Source organism: Cryptomeria japonica, chromosome 7 (genome assembly GCF_030272615.1).
Source record: "Cryptomeria japonica chromosome 7, Sugi_1.0, whole genome shotgun sequence".
NCBI lineage: Eukaryota > Viridiplantae > Streptophyta > Pinopsida > Cupressales > Cupressaceae > Cryptomeria > Cryptomeria japonica.
This window is the reverse complement of record NC_081411.1, coordinates 212111417-212126364: the sequence shown is the minus strand read 5'-3', so window position 1 is coordinate 212126364 and position 14948 is coordinate 212111417. Positions and strand designations below refer to the sequence as shown.

The following is a 14948-nucleotide window of genomic DNA, read 5'->3' as shown; positions in this document are numbered from 1 at the left end:
TAGCTCCATGAGCAAATGCCCCTGTCATAATGAATCCGGCAATGTGCTGCACTTTTTTTCTTGGTAGGAACAAGTTATGATAGGATACGTACTCTTTTCCTTGATGAAATGGGAGGAATCGCTATACCAATTCCTAAAATCTTTACTCTTATTTTTAGGTCCAGTAGCCAAATCTGCGCAATTCCCACTTCATGTATGGTTACCTGATGCTATGGAAGGGCCTACTCCTATTTCAGCTCTTATACATGCCGCTACTATGGTAGCAGCAGGAATTTTTCTTGTAGCTCGATTGTTTCCTCTTTTTAAAGCTCTACCTTTAATAATGTATCTTATCTCTTGGATAGGGGGAATAACAGCTCTATTGGGAGCTACTATGGCTCTCGCCCAAAAAGATCTTAAAAGAGGCTTGGCTTATTCTACTATGTCTCAATTAGGTTACATGATGTTAGCTCTAGGGATAGATTCCTATCGAATCGCTCTGTTCCATTTGATTACACATGCTTATTCCAAGGCATTATTGTTCCTAGGATCCGGATCAGTGATCCATTCCATGGAACCCATTGTTGGATATTGCCCCCGTAAAAGTCAGAATATGGCTCTTATGGGTGGTTTGAGGAAATATATGCCAATTACAGGAATCACTTTTCTTTTAGGGACACTTTCTCTTTCTGGTATTCCACCTTTTGCTTGTTTTTGGTCTAAAGACCAAATTCTTAGTGATAGTAAGTTATATTCTCCCATTTTCGGGGGGATAACTTGGTTCACAGCAGGATTAACTGCCTTTTACATGTTTCGTATGTATTTACTCACTTTTGAAGGGGACTTCCGCGTAAATTTAGTTAATTCATATAACAACCATATTACATTATATTCGACTTCTATGTGGGGAGAGGAGGAATCCAGGATATTAAATAGAACGAGAGCAGATTCTATGTCGAATCAAATTATAGGAAGGAATAATTCCTTTTCCAAAGAAGCATTTCAAATTTCGAATAAGATGGTAGAAGGAGGTATTTTGTTTATCTAGCCCAATGAGCTACCTATCGAATTGACGTTAAGTCTTCCTATGGAATTTATATACAAATATGCTTGGATCGTGCCTTTCCTTCCGCTTTCAGCTTCTGTACCAATCGGATCTATTTGTTCCATATTCGAATAATATATTTAACTAGGTCGTTTAGTTTTGTTAACTTTATTTTAATATTTGAATATGGCAACTTTTTAGTGTTAATAAATGTATCGAATCTTCGTTTACTACGAGGAGGAGTTATTAGAACTGGATCAATTTTTTTTGGAATATGAGTTGAAGCAATAACAACAATATGGTTCAAATGATTTTTTCATAGTTTTTCTTTATGAATAGAAAATGAAAATTATGATCATTTTCATAAAAATTATCCACTCTTAGTCTTTGAAATCTCTTTTTTACCCTTCCAATATGATCTATCCATTTTCAATCTAGAACATTTCATTACAGACTAGCACCTTTTGACGAAAGGTACGAGCGAGAAGCTTCTAGAAAACTAGTCTTCTCTGAGCTTTATAAAGCTAGCGAGCAAACAGCTAATCCATGGGTATTTGAACCTGATCATCCTGGAAAACATAGATTAATTGATGGAAGAACAGGAAAGGTATTTGAACAACCTGTTACAATAGGAATAGCTTATATATCGAAATTGTGCCATCAAGTTGATGACAAAATTCATGCACGTTCCAGTGGACCTTATACACTGGTTACACAACAACCTCTCAAAGGAAAATCCCACCGAGGAGGGCAACGAGTAGGAGAAATGGAAGTTTGGGCTTTACAAGGTTTTGGTGTTGCTTATATCTTACACGAGATGCTTACTTTATATATATATATATATATATATATATATATGTTGGAGATTAAAATGGCATGGTCAATTTTTTTTTTTATAAATTTCGCATGGCGTAGGGGGGGGGGGGGGGGGGGGGACGGTTATTGTAACCGTAGGGGGGGCGCGGTGTCCCCTCAACCCTACGGGCCTACGCATGCAGGACCGCAGGGGGTGATGGGACTCGTGGTCCCCACCCCCTATTTGCTATTAAACAAAACAAATTCGCTTTCTTATTTATTATACTCTTTGAAATTGCAAATTGGAAATTTTAATAATTGTTTTAATTAAATTTTAAGTTAATTTTTTTTATAATCATTTTTAATTAAATTTTAATTTAATTTTTAATAATTATTTTCGTTAAATTTTAAGTTAATTATCAATGATTGTTTTAGTTACATTTTTTGTTAATTGCTAACAATTGTTTAGTTAAATTTTAAGTTAATAAATTAGCAAAGGATTGAAATAAAAAATTATTGTCTCAATCCCTTTAGGGATTTATTGGACTACTTGATCAGTGATTTTGGCTCACTTAAAAACAAATAAGTCTTATTATTACGATTTGATCCAAAATTTCCAAAAGTATAAACTAATCACTCATTTGGAACTAGTAACTCTATAATTTAAATATTCTCACGATCGAAGTAAACATTACTTAATCTCGTATGTAAATGTCACTATTTTTACATCACGCGCATTACTTATATGTTAAATTGCATTCATTGATGAGCAAGTTACCTTCCCATTATCTTCATACAAGTTACATGTTTTAATATATGAGTTCATAATTGCCTTTATCATACCATTATATATTAATTAGTTGAGTTGTAGAAGAATGGTATTTCTTTTTATCAAATGGTACTTGGTTGTCATCAAAGTAGTTATTCAAATAATTAACTTCGAAAGGTCTAATTATGTACATTCATTTCGTGATTATTTTCAAGCATGATGTTTTCATAGCTCTTAGTTAGAAAAATAAATAAAGGAAGATGGAAACCAAAACCTAGTAGCGTTGGTATATACGGTGCCTCTGGGTCACGCTTACGGGTAATGTCGTTGTGTTGAACTACTGCACTTAATGCCTAATAAAGCTACATCAACGATGTCTGTGGCATCGTCCCTATAAATCGTCGGGGAGTAATAAGGGACACTTGGAAGTTAAAATCCAAGGGGCGAGTAATCCCCCTTGGATCGATAATCTAATAAGATAATTTTCAAATGATTTTACATCCATTGAGTTAAACCATAGTAAACCCCCTTTAGGGTTGGTTAAGTAAAAATGCTTTTATGGAATTAATTTTTGAAGAGATATTGTTGTCGATTGGCAATTGGTCAAGGGTGACGCTTATGATAAGAATTAGGATATAGTTATTTTAGGCCACAAGCAATAGGCCATCTCGAGCCTTTGCTTAAGCGCTACCATCGTGGGTAGCAACCGCAGAGAAACTGTTTGGGACATTGACCCTAGAAAGGGTTGCGTACCCACTAATCAGTTTACATCAAACCATAGAGTAGAAAACAGAACTACATACTTTACGCCTTGATCCTGTGTCGAAGCGGGTATGTAGGCAGTCTTGGGACGGAGTTGTCCCTTGTACTCAGGCGTTCGTGGGTGGGGTCTAGGCTTGGTAAAAGAAAGATTGAGTAAGAATCCTATTTTGAAAGATAAGATAATTAAATTGAAAAAAGTAATTCAATGCATACTCGGAAGGAATCCCGTATGGATTCGCTTGACTTCCCCAGGCTTTAAGCCAAATTCCAAGGCGAAATTCAAGCTTGTATTATGTTGTTTAATTACTCCTAAGGACGGCGACCTCGGTGCACTTCTGTTAGAAGAGTGTAGTACTTAGTGAGTGGCTCAGGACCCGAATGGTCCCGATGAGTCTAAGTCTCTAGCCAGAGCACCTCCTATCCCGATTAGATAGATGCCTACCCCGTATGGGTAGATACCTATCCCGTATTGGATAGATGAAATCTTATGTCCCGTATGGACAAATGCCTAACCCGTATGGTTAGATGCTCATCCCGGATGGATGAATGCCTAATCCAAATGGATGGATGCCCAGAGTATGCAATTTTATATCCTAACATCATACATATATATACTCTGGGCACTATTTCACATCCTAACATCATACGAAACATTTTATAGTATTCAATTTTGTTGCATTGTACCGATTCAGATTGAATTGTACAAATGCAACATAAATTAATACTATAAAAAATTTCAAAGAATTTTGTATGTAAACCTAGTCATACTCTGTGAGACCCTTAGTACTTAGTTACCTGTTTTAGTTATGTTGCACTATGTTACATGTTTGTGTATATTCAGTAATGTTACATATTTGCTTATTAAGTTGTATTTACATCCTCATGGTTTATTTCCATGTTTAATATCATTCTTTTTCCTCAACGTGGGAGCATCTAAATTATATTGATTCTTAGTTTGAGACATTTCATAGACACGACCCTGGAAATGCCTAGGGGAGCGGGGTCAATACGTGCGTGGGGTCATAAACATGTCAAGTGTAGATGAGTTCAATTACAATTATAAGCATTCTAACAACACTTATAACATCTTCTCATAATTTAACAAAATCACGTACCACATTGGTATTCGGTCTTAGCAATGAGGGCATGTTGCTATATGAATCCTTTTTGCTATTGAATTGTGTTGCACTCAACCATTTAAAATGAATGGGTGAGTCATGCAACACAAATCAACACCAATAGACCTTAAAATATTTGTGTGTTCTCGTTGCACTATTGATTCATAGTGGAAGGGAGAGCGGTAGCCAAGGCGAGCATGTTGTGATGGTTTGGTGAACACATTCTGCTCTGCGAAAAAGGGGAACTAACCATGCACTTGTAAGTTATATAGTCCAAAAAACCCATCAAAAAATGTTTAAGGAAATGCACTTGTGCTTTGTTACCTTTTCATTCCAAAACAATGCGAAAGAAACGTCGTTCACTCGAGCCAAACACTTCAATCGACATGTAGGGAGACTAGTTGGGTGAACATCTTGTCATCTACAAACTCTCGAATAGTCAAGAAGAAGCGAGAAGAATAAAAGGAAAGTTGGGAAGGAAATGCGTAAAGATAGGTGCTTTTAATGCCATCCTGGTTAGGAAGGTTGACCTATGTCGTGGCAGTAAGGTGAAGCGACATGAAGTTAATGTGGGGAAGAGAAAGAGTGTAGGGTGGCGGCAGGTAGAATAAACATGCAAGTTGGTCAATAAGGTGGCCATACATTATTGCAATGGTTTTTAAAGACAATAATGCACTATTACAATATTGTTAACACATAATTGCATGAGATGCAATATTGATGTTGCATTATTGCACTATTGCAGTAGTGCAGTATTAGTTGCACGTAATTTAGATAACTGAAATTTAGATTGATTTAGACCACCATGCTTGCACCTGAAATGCAAATATGGATGCCCATGTTACATTTATTCTCATTGATCATGTTAACATGTTCAGTGTGACAAAGAAGTGAGAACACCAAGTCAGACCATCTGCGGTGCCCATGGATTGAGAACACCATGCCTTCAGTGATGGGATGTACATTTGCTTTTTAGGTGTCAAGCATGATGGTTTCAGTCCATCTACACGTTGTGTCATGACAATTTTTAAGATGCAATATTGATGTTGCATTATTGCACACAATTGCAGCAGTGCACTATTGATAGCAGATAATTGCCAAAATGCAGTATTCAAAACACATTATTTGCACTATTACAAAATTGGTAATTTATAATTGCACTATTGATTTTAGTTGTACATGTAGTCATTTTTGCATATACTAATAAAAAAAAGGATTGATACATTGTCCACTTTCAACTTTATAAATCATTTGGACCAAAACAAAAAAAAGTCGCGATAATTGCAATGTTGATTGCAGTAGATGCCACTCACATCAAGTAGTATAGGTCTTAGAACCAACAAAAACAAACCCGGAACCATTGTCCATTGTCCACGATAAATATCATTCAAATCAATTAGGATAAGGAGCAACAGGTGATCTAGGTTGGACCCTTGGGGATGCAATGGGAACCATGTTCTCAACCCCTAATGTTAGTAGTTGAGTGCTAGTCACTTTGGCTCAGGGTTGACTGCCATATCCACTGCTATCGTGTTGAGTAGAAGATGATGTGCAATATGCACTTCTCATCATTTGTGGTGGTATGCCTGCAGTAAAACTCATAGGAGTAGATAAGTCAAGGGGAGAAAATTATTTTGGACTAATCATTGCATTTGTAAAGCTAGGTAGGTTCATGTTAATCAAATCCTACAATACAGGATGGTTTTCGGGTGAGGGAGTGGTTGGAGTTGATGTATTGGTTAACCGCCTTTTCATTGCCAAATCCCTTGCCTTATCATGGATGACCCTTTCCTTTGCCTCTTGTTCCTTGAGTGCCTTCTCTTTCTCTTTCTTGGCCTCCTTCTCCCTCTTTTGCTACTCTTTTTGCTTTTCCTTTTCTTGACGTGCAATTTCCTTTTCAATTCTATCACATTCCTTCTTTTCCTTTGCCAAAAGATGATCTGCCTTATTCTGCTTGATTTATTCTTTCTTTCGGATTTTGGTTTCCTTTGCCTCTTTCTTCTTCTGCTCCTCTACCATTGCAAGGTTCACATAGTCATCCGATGTGAGTAGATGAGATTGTTGGCTCAACCAGATACCTTTATCAACCCCGTTTTGATGCTTTTGGTTGACAATGTGCATGAGAAGTTTTAAAATACGTTGATTAATAGTTTTGATTGAGAAGTTTGCGTGTCCTTATCTTGGGAGGCTATGTTGGCATCCACATCATTGACACATACTTATGTTTCTTGTGTACAATTTGCATCAAATACAAGATCAATATAGTAATGCACCACCTGAGATGGTAGGGTTGGTGGTGGTGAGGGGAAACAAAAAGTCCCCTGCTCATCCCACCCTTCAATGTCAATACCTAGGTTGACGACACCTTCTGCAACCCAAGTAGGTGGTATTCGCTGAGAGGGAAGACTAAGACCGTGCCCATTATTGTCCACCCAGCTTTCCACCGTTTTTTGAGGTGGTTCATTAATACGTCTATTTTTGCATTTGATTCAGATTGGGTGTTGTGAGCAATGTTCTCTGCAACTTCTTCAGTTGACACAACAATGCCTGATAGGCTAAGTCTGTTTGGCAATGCAAAAGCTTCCTCACCATCATTTATTTTAAAATTGGTGATGGGTTGCATGTCCTTAATGAGTGCATGGGCATTGAGGGGCCATATCCCAGTCCTCTTGAATCTCGCTTGTATATTTGAGACCATCAATGCTTTTGTCAATGATTTGTTGCCTAGTTCAACAAGTTTTGCCCTCCGGATTTCCACATTGGGGTATCTTGCTAGCCATGATACCTGTTCATGTTTGAAGTATGTCTTGAAAGGAGAAAAGACACTGACATACAGGGGCTAAAGTCTATGAGGTGTGTGAGCGGACAATGTTAGTAGATCAATGCCTATCATTCTGGCCTCTTAGATTGTTGCGAGTGCAACATGGCTACCATGACCATTGAAGATTAGCAAGTACCTATTTGTGGTTGAGACACCCCCTGGCATGGATCGTGCAAAATGGTGAAGCCAATTGATGAAGAGTTCCTTTGTCATTCAAACATGTGGCTAAGCTTCCATGCAAGCGCCCGATTCACACTTAGCTATGTAATTATGTAACTGCCGCTTCCCCTTAAACAAGTAGAATCCTGGGAAGGTTTGGCCAGCAACACTAATACAACATAGAATGGTGATCCAACCTCAACTCTTGGGAATGATGTAGGATACACTCCCACTTGCTCTTCTAGCCAGAACCCTCATGACCCCATTTCTGCCTGCTTGGATGCTTGTTTCATCACAATTCCATATGTGAGCAAGACCATATGGATTTGAAGAATACACTTAGAAAGAAGAGACAACAACAAGTCTAAGATTAAGTGCCCCGTCTTTGTCTGGACCTTCAGTAGTCCGCAAAGTGAGTTACATATGTCTTCTCTTAAAACCTGACCACCAAGACTTATTGAGAAGCCCATTCTTGAAAGGGTTGGGTCTAGTTTCACAAATTTGAGCGACCTCTGCCTTCAAATTGACAATCTCCAGTTCATGTCCAACTGTTGCCATCTCCTTGTACCATTTGACTATCAAGTCCTCTTCATGAGGGGTGAGGATTCTTGGATGACCTTTCTTGGAGGTGGTTATGAGACTACCCAACCATTTGGAGAGGGTGGCTATTGGGATGGCCCATTTTTTAGATGTTGCCCTAACAGACATGTCATTGTCCTCAACATCTTTGAGTGCCCCTTCATGTCTTTTACATACCACCGCTTATGTGGCAAGGAAATTATAGGAGGCCTTTCAGATGGAATATCCTCTCTTTGAGATGGAGTAGCCTCCTCAACCGGTGGTAGAGGCTATGGGGTAGTTACAATTGGGTCGACATCTTCAGTGGATGGGGGGATGGGGGAAACCTGACTCCTCTCTTATGGCTCGGGCATCTTGTTGATGCTTTTTTTTTTCTTTACAACAGGCTTTGTCCTTTGCTCTCCCCTCTTCATCTGCTGACAGGTCATAAAATGATGATGTAGATGATGGATGCGAACAAACCATGAGGATGTAAAACAAATAGGGGTTGGAAAGACAAATAAACCACAAGGTTGTGAAATAGTAAGGGTTGTAAAAATTGTAAAGGAAACAATGGAACACAAATCAAAATAATGGAAAGAATGTGTAAACATGATAACAATAAGGGAAGCTAGATAGCAAAACATTAAAATTTGGTCTTAGATAGGGTAAGCATAATTAAAAGGGTTTTAAAAAACGGTACACGAAAGGAATGTGTATCAGAGAACATCAAAATTTGGTCTCAAATAGGGTTTTAAAAACTAAATAAAAGGGTTTGTAGAAGTTGAAATTACACACATAGGATTCAGTAGAAATGAGAACAGAAAATAGTAATGTCCAAACTTGAAAACAAAAACTATAAAATCACATACATAGGATTAAGTAGAAATGAAACAATGAAGGTTATATGCAAAACAATGAAATATTAAGATAATGAAAACAACAATGTCCAAACTTGAAAACAAAAACTATAAAATCACATACATAGGATTTAGTAGAAATGAAACAGTGAAGGTTATATGCAATAAATGAAACAATGCAACATTAAGATAACGAAAACAATAGTCCAAACTCGAAAACAGAACTGTAAAATCACATACATAGGATTTAGTAGAAATGAAACAGTGAAGGTTATATGCAATAAATAAAACAATGCAGTATTAAGATAATGAAGGGCTTTAACTAGACCGCTGAAGGGAACAAAATGAATATGTAAGGCTTGGGTGAAGAGATCTAAATAAAACATAAGGATGTAACACAACAAGGGTAAGCATAAACTGAACAGGAAAATAAATTGAAGAAAATAATGAAAAACATAATGAACGTGTAGGAAAGCACATATGTAACTTAATAACAAATAGGGTTTACATGAATGAATATAAGGGTTTGTAAAAATTGAAAGCAGTAAGGGTTTGTAAAACTAAAAAGGAAATGAAGAGGAAGGAAACGATAGAACGTGAAATAAACATGAAAACATGAAATATTGTAAAACAAAAAATAATGGATGAAGGGAACTAAATAGAACAAAAGGAAATGAAGCAAAAATTCAACCATGACGGTTTAAAACTGTAAGAGGTTAAATGAGAAGAAAATAAATAAGAGCATCTAAAACAGTAAGGGGGAAGACAAGGTTTAACAATAAGAACACTTGCTATTGGAAGAAAATACAGACTTGGATGCTTGTTGTGTGTGCTTCAAATATTTCGATGCCTTATGTGTTTTCCTTCTCCAATTCAATGCCTTATGTGTATTCTTTGTGAGTGAAATGATATTACTTCATTGCTATTTGTATGATTTAAATGCAAAACTTGTTTGTGTGGCCTCTTTAATGTTTGTACTCTTGCCATTTCAAATTTTGAATATGGTTTGCATTTGCAGTGTCAATTTGATATTGCCATTTATGTCCGAGTTGATTGGTTTTTAATGGAAAATGATGGTCATACACATTTTTGTTGTTGATGTAGGTGGGAGAGGCCGCGAAGTGACTAGTAGATGTGCAACAAGGTGACTAGGTGGTGTGCTAGAGAGCTAGACACATGGGACAAAGGGCCCAAAAACGCGTGGCCTTGGACATCTTATTGCAGACATAAATGGTCTTAGGTGTAGGGTATGGTTACCAATGGTGGCCCTCTTTTGTGTCGAGGGTTGTTTATGTTACAGTCTATTGTTGAGACTTTAGTTTGTAAGTACGATGGTAGGCCTCAGATGAGCGTAAAACTTATCCTATTTTGTTCATGTGGGCACACATAAGTTCTGCATGGGGCCCACTATTGTGCATGTCAGAATCTAGACCTATTATGAAAAACTGGTGAACTATATAGCCGTATTTGTTTGATACTTAATGTTTTCAATTAATCTATATATTTTAATCACATGTTAACCAAAATATCACCAAATTTAGACTGATTCATTTGTGAATTTAAAAAAAGTTCTTATTAATATAATACAAATCTGAACAGGTACTGGATGATCAAGCGGGCCTCGCACCTCAATAGATCCCTGACACCCCATATACTATAGCACGTAAAGGGTCTAGAAACGTACATAGCAACAATAACTTTTATAAACGTCTATAACAACGATAACTATGAAGTATTTAATTCACATGATTCGTTTTGCTTTTTGAAACTGCATTTGTTATTTGATTCTCATTGCCAGTCGGTTTTGGCGAAGAAGAGAGATTCGGCCAGCTTTATGCTGAATGAATTTTGAATTGAGGGCAGAGGTACATTCAAACAAGCAGGCATGGGAATATTGTTTTCAATGCTAGGAAATTGGGTTTCACGGGAAGAGCTTCCTGTAGTCTTGGTGCCCCCGTTGTTCGATTTCCCACCGCTGGCAGCTCGGTACAGGTGAAATGTTATCACCCATTTTAGTAAAATGTTAAAATAGAACAACCCATTTTGTTGATTTGGAGAAATGTGACATAAATGAACCAGGCAGGGTCCTCATAACTTCAAAATTTAGAAGATTTAAGTAGTTTTGTTCTAATTATTGCCTGCACATTTAAGTTGCTGATATTATTTTTAAAACTTGATTTATGGGCTGCTTGAATTTATCACTATTTTTTTCTAGTCGGACTCAACTGTTATTGCTGTTCTAGTCCATAATGTTTTGAACGTCCGATGAATTGATTTTGAACTCCTTGCTTATTGGGCGCCTTTTAATCTGATCAGCTAGTAACATTTTTAACTCGTAGGGGTATGGTCTACATTTAATGTAGTGTTACGTCTGAGGGTCTATTGCATCAATCAGTTGGGCACATTATTTGTCTTAGACAAATCTTAGGTGGAGCAGTAAGCCTGGATTACATTCTTAACATTTAAGCCTGGATTACATTCTCAACATTTGAAAATCTGGCTCACATTCAGATGTACTCCACAATCATTACACCGCAATCTTGGCACATTTCTGTTGGATTTATGGGCCGCCTTGTTCACAGGTTTTCAAACGTCCTCGTTACCTTCTCGCCATGACCATTTGGGATGTATTTATAATTTTGATCCGAGTTCTTCAATTTTTGATTCTTTTTCAGTTTTGCCTTGCCATATACTTAAACTTGAATGCTGTTTGGGTTTTCTAGATCATAATGTTTTAAAAGGCTGGCTTGGACTCATGCTTATTGGGTATATATTGCACTAGTCAGTTGGTACTTGTTTTTAGCTCTCTAAATTATTCGTGCGGTATAAGTGCTGCCTTTTAATGTGGGGTGGGTTGTTGGGTGTCCATTGCATTAATCAGTATCCATACTTAAAAATTTTTTTTTTTCTTTTTTTTTCTGCAGGGTAACTTCAACAGTCTCAATATTTCCAAGTATATCTTACTCTTGTATGTACTTTTTAATCTTTACAACACAATCTAACCATATGCCTGCTGGAGTTAGACGATGGCTTATTGCGAGGGAGATTGAACCTGGTACACAAGCTTGTAGATGTCCATATAACAATTACAGTACAGTTCCTTGAAAGGCGTTGATGGTAAAATTTTGACCACGAGTTCTTTTGCCTATTGCTAGGAACTCAAACTTCAAATTCTGTCTGGGCGTTTTATATCATCATAATGAAAGTACGATGTAATGGGTTCACTTTTCAGCCCTTGCTTTTCATTAGGTGTGTAATGCCCTAATCAGTTGGCAGATCTATAAGTCCGTGTATTCATTTAACTGTACATGCCTTACAGGCCTAGGAATCATGAGTTGATTTGTTTCCTATTGGAAACATGTTCGTATATTGTCTTATGGAGGGCTTATGATTTCTTTGTTGGTCTTTCTTGTTGTTGAAGCTTTTGCAGATGTCTACCCTAGGTTAGAATGTCGAATGGTCCCTTGGTATAGAAATGCAAGGAAATGTAATGTCACTAATAAGTTTAATGTTATAATTTATTTACAGATTGCACTGCTTATACAACCATATTATTATAGGGCATATTTGGCAACAGCTAATGACCAATATAAAATTTATGTGCTTTTATTAGCGTAAGTAGTTTCAAATGAAGCTCAACTAATCTTTTTGTGTGAGAGTAGTCCTTAGGATAGAGGAAGGAAAGCTAAGGCATACAGTGAACAGCACTTTTAACTTGAGGTTAGGAATTATGTACTTTTATCCAAATTGAATTATGAAACTACTCAATATTTCAGTTCGGATGAAATTATGAGATATAATTCATTGATTGTAGGATAATTTAGGTGTTTGAAACAGATTTCCACTCTCTCCATGATGTAGAATTGGGCAAAACTGAAGGTGCAGAGGTTGATCATAAGTAGAGCAGGTACTAGAAGGCTTGAGGATGATTTCCACTCTTTAGGTCCTAAATCAGTTATGATGATGTTTTCAGTATATCTGAAGATGGTGATAATTTTGACATCTTTTGAAGATGTCTCATTCAACAGAGTACATACAGATGACTTGTCCCTCGCTGAGGTGATGCCATAGACATAAAAATTGAACTTCAGCCACTTTGAATGAGACTTGGAGCATTTCTTCTTCCATCTCTTTGTCAACATTGGTGATTTGAGCCATTGTACGCTCAGTTGCTTACCAGTTTGTATAAATATGTCCTTTGGCCTCGTGTGATCTATTTCTGTTAATTGAGTGTGGTAGTGAAGGATGATGTTTGACCAAGATTTCTCTCAAGGCAAGCTGGTAGAACATTGTAGTAGTGTTCAGCGCTACATTATTCTTGGAGGCCCAGTGTGAATAATTGGCTTGTAATTTTTGCATGATTATAATGGAAATTAGGAAGCATAACCCTTCTTGTTTGGGCTTTTCCCATATTGGGTTTCTTTTTGGTAAATGTTTGTGCTGATTCTCACTTTCATGTTAGTTGTAGTCATTTACTTGTAATTTTGTCGCAAATTTGAGTGCTTGAGCCATCATAACTTAAAGTATTATTATGTTCTTTTAGCATGACCATAATTCTAGTGTGTTAGAATTTGTGTTGATGAATTGAGAATAGAACATTGATCCTAATTACAGATTATGCTTATTGTTAATGGTTGGATATACTATCAGTACCTCTAAGTCAAGCTGATTAACTGCTGCTCTCTGCTTTCTTCATATCACTATATTGTTTAAGTGAACATGTAAATCACCAGTAAAAGACAAACAAGTTTTAAACAATGCTTATGGAACAAAACACAAAGATTAGTGGGAAGAAAAACCAAGACAAAACCTTGCTGCAGTTAGGTGATCCTCAATGTTCTTTTCTAATTCTTTTGTTGGTATACATCAACTCACAAGTTGGAGGCTCCAATGAATTTGTCACTGCGAACTATTCTTGGAAAGGAATAAATTATGAATTTGAAATTATCTTGAAAGATTGCTTTGGGTGTAGATAATGACCATGGAGGAAAATAATGGGAAAGAAGTGAAATAATACCCACAAAATCACTACAATACATGGGAGAAAATATTACCATGAAGGCAAGTAATGGTAACTAGGGCACAATGGTGGTCATTAAAGGCAATTATTATCTATAAAAGGAAATATTGTCTACCTAGTTAGAATCATATGAACACAAGACGACAAAACCCGTAAATGCAAGTAATTGTTGCTAGGGCACACTAATATTTGATGAAGGCAATACAGTACCTTAAAGGCAGAAGTCCCAAGCAAGGATCTATGTCAAGAAGTACAACAAATTATGAAAGCAACGAATAATTAAAAGAGTGAAAAAGATTGCTAAAGAAGACCTACTGATCAAGTTGACTGAAGGGGAAGAAGATTGAAAGAGAAAAACAAAGAAACTATAGTAATGTTTAGAGATGACTGAAATAGATAAACGGGATTTGAAAAAAATGTTTTAGCTACAATACAAAATCAATAGGGTAAAAGGAAACATCAGACTAATAACTGAATACTAAAGCATCATAAATTAAAGTGGTTAAATCCTATGTTGTTGGCTTGGGATTTCAGTAGAGTGGCTTGCCACTTTTATTGTGTGTTCAGTATAGTTGGGGGCATGTTCACCATGTGTAATGTCCCCTTTTTCGGATTATATGGTTTATAATTGGATTAGCCTATTGTTGGCCCTCGTAGGCTAAGATTAACGGTTAGAGGGTTCTAGTTGGCAGTGTAGGAGGCTTATTTCCATTCCGAAGGTCAGAAGTGTTTAGGATTGCTTTTCGTTTGGTTCAGTTTGGCCTTCGTTCGACTCTGTTCCACACACTTACTATTTACTATTTATAGTAAGTTACTAGATGATTGAGAGGGATCCTTACTATTTTTAGTAAGGCATTCAGATGAACAGTGGACGTAGTGGGCTACCCTATGGTGTTTGTAGAATTGAGATATAATGGATATTATTGGAGATATGACGTTTTTAATTATTATTAATTATAAGTGAATAATAATGATTAATATTTGGACTTTATATTATAAGGGATATTTAATGAAATAAAGTCAAATATTAATACATAAGTTATATCTTAATGTTATATTTTC

General features: G+C 36.6%; 2 protein-coding genes across 3 annotated transcripts in view; both read left to right on the top strand.

The window, feature by feature from the left end:
• Positions 1 to 211: 211 nt before the first annotated feature.
• On the top strand, positions 212 to 1027 carry LOC131856574 (NAD(P)H-quinone oxidoreductase subunit 5, chloroplastic-like). Its single transcript, XM_059208416.1, has one exon. The coding sequence runs from the start codon at positions 212 to 214 to the stop codon at positions 1025 to 1027; it is 816 nt and encodes a 271-aa protein (XP_059064399.1).
• A 9519-nt stretch (positions 1028 to 10546) lies between these two features.
• The window catches only part of LOC131036466 (uncharacterized), a 196835-nt gene continuing 192433 nt past the window's right edge, over positions 10547 to 14948 (top strand). The window contains exons 1-2 of one of the 2 annotated variants that reach the window (XM_057968362.2): positions 10739 to 10858; positions 11791 to 11983. Coding sequence is in view for 1 of the 2 variants with exons in the window: in XM_057968361.2 (XP_057824344.1) it covers positions 10752 to 10858 (107 nt within the window). In the remaining variant the exon portion in view is untranslated. Of the gene's footprint in view, positions 10859 to 11790; positions 11984 to 14948 lie in introns of both variants that reach the window. The other variant, XM_057968361.2, reaches the window with a different exon arrangement.

Excerpts from the sequence above, each read along its gene's own strand:
- LOC131856574 (XM_059208416.1), top strand. The coding sequence starts at position 212 with ATGGAAGGGCCTACTCCTATTTCAGCTCTTATACATGCCGCTACTATG.